The 7,740-nt window shown below is 47.2% G+C and overlaps 1 protein-coding gene across 1 annotated transcript in view; it reads right to left on the bottom strand.

The window, feature by feature from the left end:
* The window catches only part of TMPRSS9 (transmembrane serine protease 9), a 47,716-nt gene that overhangs the window by 19,081 nt on the left and 20,895 nt on the right, over nt 1-7,740 (bottom strand). The window contains exons 10-11 of the mRNA XM_007951072.1: nt 6,261-6,579; nt 6,116-6,168 (exon numbers count right to left, since the gene is read on the bottom strand). Of these exons, the coding sequence (XP_007949263.1) occupies nt 6,116-6,168; nt 6,261-6,579 (372 nt within the window). The remainder of the gene's footprint in view (nt 1-6,115; nt 6,169-6,260; nt 6,580-7,740) is intronic.

Genomic DNA, 7,740 nt, shown 5'->3' with positions numbered 1-7,740 from the left:
ACCAGGATTACTGATTAGATAGACACTTGTGAGACCCCCAAGACCACAGCCCCAAGTCACCCTTTAGGGTTGGAATTGGCCCCACTCCCAGGCTAACTCTCAGCCAGACATTAGGCCTACGAGCTGAACAGCTACCCCCGGGAGATGCACTCCTTAGAAGAGTCAACCGCAGGAGATCCGAAGGGCAGGGAGGACGCTAGGAGGCAGGCATGCACAGGAAAGGGACACAGGGACAGGGTGGCCCCAGGGAGGAAGTGGGAGGACAGCTGTTCCACTGCAAGGACTGTAATGAGTGTCACAAAACAAAATGCACGAACTGTTGAATGCACGTTCTGACCCCACGGTCCCTGCTCCCAGCCTCTGTGGGGCCTTCACAGACATTCTCCACACATCCTCTTGTTCTGCTGGCATCTGCCAGGCACCTTCTGTCATACCCTACATTATGCTGTAAAGATGTTGTTGTCAGGGACCGTCGAGTCGGCTCCGACTCACAGCACCCCCACGCACCACAGAAGGAAACCTCGCCCGGTCCTGCGTCAGCCTCACAGTCCTCGCTGCGCCTGAGCCCGTCGCCACAGCCACCGCATCCGTCAGTCCAGCTCGTCGAGGGCCTGCTGTTTTGGTGACCCTCTAGTTTCCCCAGCATGATGTGGTCCAGACACTGGGCCCTCTGTTAACAGGACCAAAGTACATGAGACAAAGTCTGGCCAATCTTACTTCTAAGGAGCCGTCTGATGTACTTCCAAGACAGATGTGTCCATCATTCTGGCTGGACATGATATTTTCAATATCTTCCACCAACACCATAATTCAAAGGCATCAACCCTTCTTTGGAAAGACCTTATCTATCATCTCTTTCTACAGGTGTAGTCCCTTTGATTCCCGTGTATTTCATCTTGCAAGGTTCACGCACACAGTTGCAGTTTATACTGTCAAAGAAAGGTATTCCCGGTGGATAGGTCAGTGGTCCTGCAGGATTGCATCCGCTGACCTCCAGCCCCACTCCCTGCACCACGGCTGCTGCCCACCTACTGATCCTTCTCGTTTCCAGCTTTCTCACTCCAATCACCAGTGCTCACCAGTGCATCCGGATCGCATGTTCGATCAATCTCAGATCACAAAATTGGTACAAATCTTCAGTGTCTTCATCTTTGGCTTTAGTGGTTGGTAGGCAAATTTGAATAATAGTAGTATTAAGTGGTCTTCCTTGTAGGCATATGGATATCATCCTATCACTGACAGCGCTGTACTTCAGGACAGAGCTTGAAATGTTCCTTTTGACGATGAAGGCAACATCATTCCTCTTCAGTTTGCAGAAGTCCCCAAGCCTGATGCCCGACTTAGGGGTTTGGGACCACCAGCCCCCATAACCATGTGAGCCATTTCCTGGAGATAATCTCCCTCTCTCTCCCTCTCTTTCCCTCTCTCTATATCTATTGCTGGTTTTGCTTCTCTAGAGAGCCCAGCCTAAGATCCTGGTAACTTTTGTTTTAGAAGTCAATTGTTAGGCCTTTCTTCCTAGTTGTCTTAGTCTGGAAACTCCACTGAAACCTGTCCACCACGGGTGACCCTGTTGGCATTTGAAACACCAGTGGCATAGCCTCCAGCCTCACAGCAACCCACAAGCCACCACAGTATGACAAACGGACAGACAGGTGGTGGATACTATAAGGACAGCCAAACCAAACTCACTGCCATCAAGTCGATTCCGACTCATAGTGACCCCATCAGGTTTCCAAGGCTGTACATCTTTAAGGAAGCAGACTGCCTCATCTTTTTCCTGTGGAGTGGCTGGTGGATTTGAACCACTGGCCTTTTGGTTAGCAGCCAAATGCCCACCAGAGCTCCTGACTATAAAGTATACTATACTTATTTAATAAAATATATTCTATTTTATTAAATAAAATACTGCTGGGGGTGGGGAGGACAGGTACGGAGGCCGGGAAGTGGCAGAGACGGGCTTTGGAGGGCTGGAACAGGTAGGGCAGGCTGGGAAGTGGGAGTGGAGCAGTTTGGAACAGTTAAGAGAGATGAACTTGTCTGTCAGTTTGTCGTACTGAGGTGGCTTGTGGGTTGCTGTGAGGCTGGAGGCTATGCCACTGGTGTTTCAAATGCCAGCAGGGTCACCCATGGTGGACAGGTTTCAGTGGAGTTTCCAGACTAAGACAGACTCAGAAGAAAGAAAGACCCATTCACTTCTCAAAGAATTGCCCTGTGAAAACCTTATGAATAGCAGTGAAACATTGTCTGATACATTACTGGAAAACTTTATGAATAGCCCTGAAATATTGTCTGATATAGTCCCGGAAGATGAGCCCCTCAGGTGGGAGGGACTCAAAATACGACTGGGGAAGAGCTGCCTCCTCGAGTAGAGTTGACCTTCATAATGTGGATGCAGTAAAGCTTTGGGGACCTTCATGTGTTGATGGGGCATGGGGTAGTTACGTTTGTGTGTCAACTTGTCTGGACCTGGTTGAGTGGCTGGGCAGCTGGTGGGAATTATCCCCCATGATGAGACTGGCCATCAACTCCATGGTGGGATCTACCACAAGCAGCTGAGTAGCTGCCTTTGGGATGTGGTCTGCTTCCTATATTTAAGGAGAAGCCTTGGAAATGGTCTCTAGCCTATGGCACGCTTGGACCCTGCTTGTAGCCATGTTGTTGCTCAGCAGCCTGCTATGCTCTGCTGACCTTGGGACTTACAATGGACTTAAGTGAATGGCCTGCCATGTGGTTTGGTAACATGGGCACTGTGCCTTTTTACTTGTCAACCTTGGCTTCTCAGCCTCAGCAGCCAGCAGCTGAGTGAAGAAACGCCTCTAGCTCCAGTGGGCTGGGAGCAGGAGGCAGAGACAGACCCCAAGATTGAGGGGCTTTCACCCAGCCCCTAGAGCCTGGCACTTTGAACTTGGACTTCTAGTCTCCCGAACTGTAAGAGAATAAACTCCTGTTTGTTAAGGCCGTCCCATTGGTGGTATATATTTTTGTCAGAGTGTCACTAGGGAACCAGAATAGGGAATGACTGAAAATGGGAAGAAACAACTGCAAACATCATTAATAATTGGAACATGGAATGTACGATGTTTGAATTTAAGAAAATTGGAAGTTATCAAAAATGAAAAGGAATGCATAAAGATTGATATCCTAGGCATTAGTGAGCTGAAATTGACCAGTTTTGCCATTTTGAATCAGACAACCATGTGATCTACTCTGCAGGGAATGACAAAGTGAAGAGGAATGGAGTAGCATTCATCATCACAAAGAATGTTTCAAGATCTGTCCAATCCTGAAGTACAATGCTGTCAGTGATAGTATAATATCCACATGCCTATGAGGAAGACCAGTTAATATGACTATTATTCAAACTTATGCACCAAGCACCAAAGCCAAAGATGAGGAAACTGAAGATTTTTACCAACTTCTGCAGTCTGAAATTGACTGAACATGCAATCAGGATGTGCTGATTATCACTGGTGACTGGAATGCAAAAGCTGGAAACAAAGAAGAATCACTGATAATTGGAAAATATGGCCTTGGTGACAAATGATACTGGAAATCGCATGATAGAATTTTGCAAGACCAACGACTTGTTCATTGCAAATACCTTTTTTCAACACACACAGCGGCTATACACGTGGACTTCACTACATGGAGTACACAGGAATAAGATGACTACAACTGTGGCAAGAGGTGATGGAGAAGCTCAATATCTTCAGCCAAAACCAGGCCAGGAGCTGACGGTGGAACAGACCATCAACTGCTCATATGCAAGTGCAAGTTGAAGCTGAAGACAATTAAAACAAGTCCATCAGAGCTAAAATAGGACCTTGATTACATCCCTCCTGAATTTAGAGATCATTTAAGGAATAGATTTGATGCATTGAACACCACTGATTGAAAACCAGAGGAATTGTTGATGACATCCAGAGCATCATCCATGAAGTAAAAGGTCACTAAAAAGACTCGATAGAAAAGACCACAGTGGGCATCAGAAGAGACTCTGAAACCTGCCCTTGATTGGAGAGTAGCTAAAGCAAATGGAAGAAATGACAAGATGAAAGAGCTGAACAGAAGATTTCAAAGAGCAGCTTGAGAAGACAAAATCAATTATTATAATGAAATTTGCAGAGACCTGGAGTTGGAAAACCAAAAGGGACTGACATGCTCAGCATTTCTCAAGCTGAAAGAATTGAGAAAAAAAATTAAGCCTTGAGTTACAACACTGAAAGATTCTATGGACAATATACTGAATGATGCAGGAAACATCAAAAGAAGATGGAATACCCAGAGTCACTGTACCAAAAAGAACTGGTCGATGTTCATCTATTTCAGGAGGTGGTATATGATCAAGAACCAATGGTATTGAGAAAGAAGTTGAAGCTGCACTGAAGGAACTGGTGAAAAACAAGGCTCCAGGAATTGATGGAATATTCATTGAGATGTTTCAATAAACGGATGCCCTGCTGGAGGCACTCACTTGTTTATGCCAAGAGATTTGGAAGACAGCTACCTGGCCAACTGACTGGAAGAGATCCATATTTGTACCCATTGCAAAGGAAAATGATCCCACAGAATGTGGAAATTATCAAACAATATCAATGTTGCACCCAAGTAAAATCTTACTGAAGCTAATTCAAAAATGGTTGCAGCAGTATATTGACAGAGAACTTCCAGAGGTGCAAGCTGGATTCAGAAGAGGATGTGGAACAAGGGATACCATTGCTCATATCAGATGGATTTTGGCTGGAAGCAAAGAATACCAGAAAGATGTTTACTTGTGTTATATTGACTATGCAAAGGCATTTGATTGTGTGGATCATGACAAATTATAGATAACATTGAGAAGAATGGGAATTCTAGAACACATGATTGTGCTCATGAGGAACTTGTACATAGATCAGGAGGCTGTCGTTGGAACAGAACAAAGGGACACTGTGTGGTTTAAAATCAAGAAGGGAGTGTGTCAGGGTTGTATCCTTTCACCATACTTATTCAATCTGTATGCTCAGCAAATAATCTAATAATCTGGACTATATGAAGAAGAACATGGCATCAGGATTGGAGGAAGGCTCATTAACAACCAATGATATGCAGACGACACAACTTTGCTTGCTGAAAGTGAAGATGACTTGAAGCACTTACTGAAGAAGACTGAAGACCACAGTCTGCAGTATGGATTACACCTCAATAAAAAGAAAACAAAAATCAATAAGCAGCATCATCATAAATCATAAATGGAGAAAAGATTGAAGTTGCCAAGGACTTCATATTACTTGGTTCTGCAGTCAACACGGATGGAAGCAGCAGTCAGGACATCAGATGATGTATAGCACTGGGCAAATCTGCTGCAAAGGACCTCTTTCAAGTGCTGAAGAGCAAAGATAGCTCCTTGAAGACTAAGGTGCTTACAACCCAAGCTGTGGTATTTCCAATCGCCTCATATGCATGTGAAAGCTGGACAGTGACCAAAGAAGAGTCAAGGCTTTTGAACTGTGGTGCTGGTGAAGAATGCTGAAAGGACCGTGGACCGCTAAAAGGCCTAACAGATTTGTCCTGGAAGAAGTGTGGCCAGAGTGCTCCTTGGAAGCACAAACAGCCAGACTTCGTCTCACATGTTGTCAGAAGGGACCATTCCCTGGAGAAGGATATCATGCTTGGAAAGGTGGAGGGTCAACAAAGAAGGGGAAGGCCTCAGTGAGATGGATGACACATGGCTGCAACAATGGGCCCAGGCACAGCAGGGATCGTGGGGCTGGTGCAGGGCTGGACAGTGTTTCATCCTGTTGTACATGGGGTCACTATGAGTTGGAGACGACTCAACAGCACCTAACGACAACGACAACGAAGTGTATTATGTTGTTGTGTGCTGTCTACTGATTCCAACTCCTAGCGACCCCATGTGACAGTGTAGAAGTGCCCCATTGGGTTTCCTAGGCTGGAATCTTTACGTGAGCAGATCACCAGGTCTTTTTGCCGCAGAGCCACTAGGGAGTTTGAACTGTCAGCCTTTCGGTTAGCAGCTGAGCACTTAACTATTGTGTTACCATGGCTCTCAATGTATATTGTATTAAAAATAAAATAAAATAAAAGTGATGACTGGATGGGCAGCCTGTACCTTTTGTCCATGCTTGTGCCCATGACAGACATCACTAATCAACCATCCATCTCCTGTCCACAGAGTGCTTCCGAAAGCCAGTACCAGTCGACCTGACCTGGCACAGGTGATGACACCTACTTCTTTCTGTCTCTCTGGGAAATACCTTGTGGCTTGGAGGCAGTGGCTGAGTCCAGGGCTGCTGTGCTGGGGATCCGTGTGGGTCTGGTTGGGGTGTCGACCACAGGGCTCTCGGGGCTGGTGGTCGAGGCGCTGCTGGTGGTGGCATGGACAGGAGCCAAGGTAGAAGCCAGGGGCCTGCTGGCCATGGCAATGGCCTCCAGGATCCAGTCACGAAGCCTGGTCACACGGGCATAGACCCCTGGCCGCCGGGCTTCTGCACAACCGACTCCCCAGCTCACGATGCCTGCCAGGAAGAACCTTCCGGAAGGCTCTTTGCAGACCAGAGGGCCTCCTGAGTCGCCCTAGGAGACAAAGGCATATGTTCATGGAGGGTTGGGGCTCCCCAGCAGCGGCCAGTTCAAATCCCAGAGCTGCAGGTGCAGAGCAGGGATGGTGGATGGGGGCTCCGGAACCTCTCTCCAGACAGACTCATGAAGCAGATCTTTCCCATCTCAGAACCTTTCTGTAAAAAGAACACAAGATTACTACTGACTTCTGGAGCCTGGCAGAGTCTCTGAGACCACGGCTCCGAGTTACTCATCAAACCTGGTATTGAAATGATGCTTTCATGTCACCTATAAGCTAAGTAACAGTTTAGCTCAGAGTAGGGATTGTCACCCTTGAGTACTGTGTGGTGGTTAAGGTCATGTGTCAACTTGGCTGTGCCTGGTTGAGTAGCTGGGCAGCTGGATATAGTTATTCCCCGTGGTGAGATTGGTGATCAACTCCACGGTGAATCTGCCGTGAGCAGCTGAGAGCTGCCTTAGGGATGTGGTGGTCTGCTTCCCATATATGAGGAGAAGCTTTGGGAATGGGCTGCAGCTTTTGGCACGCTTGGACCCTGCATGTAGCCGAGCTGTTGTTCAGCAGCCATACTGTCTGCTGATCTTGGGACTGTTAAGGAATCAATGGCCTGCCGTGTGGTTTGGTAATATTGGGACTGTGGCTTTTCACTTGTTGACCTTGGGCTTGTCAGCCTCAGCAGCCAGCAGCTGCCTGAGTGAAGAGAAGTCTCCAGCTTCAGTGGGCGGGCAGCAAGAGGCAGAGCTGAAGCCCAAGGTCGAGGGGCTTTCACCCAGCCCCTAGAGCTGGCACTTTGAACTTGGACTTCTAGCCTCCTGAACTGTAAGAGAATAAACTCCTGAACAAGGCATCCCACTTCTGGTATTTTCTGTTAGAGCAGCACAAAGTAACCAAAACAATTGTGTTCTTTTGGGAAAAAAAAAATCTCTACATAAGACCAAAGGGTTAACAGCTACTCTACAGAGCAGACGAGAAGGCCGGGGGCAGGGAGCTTCAGTCAACAGCAGTGAAACTACCAGAACAAAGTCACGAGGATGCTGACCCATGGAAGGATGTAACCAATGTCACGGACCAGGGTGTTCAGAAATGTGGACTGGGAGCGGGCTGTGCTGTGTGTACAGTAACGTGGACCAGAGCAGGCTTTGCTGCGTATACAGTAA

This window comes from Orycteropus afer, unplaced genomic scaffold (genome assembly GCF_000298275.1).
Source record: "Orycteropus afer afer isolate SDZICR_OR568_19922 unplaced genomic scaffold, OryAfe1.0 scaffold00291, whole genome shotgun sequence".
NCBI lineage: Eukaryota > Metazoa > Chordata > Mammalia > Tubulidentata > Orycteropodidae > Orycteropus > Orycteropus afer.
The sequence above is the reverse complement of the archived record's forward strand: the minus strand, read 5'-3'. Positions and strand labels throughout refer to the sequence as shown.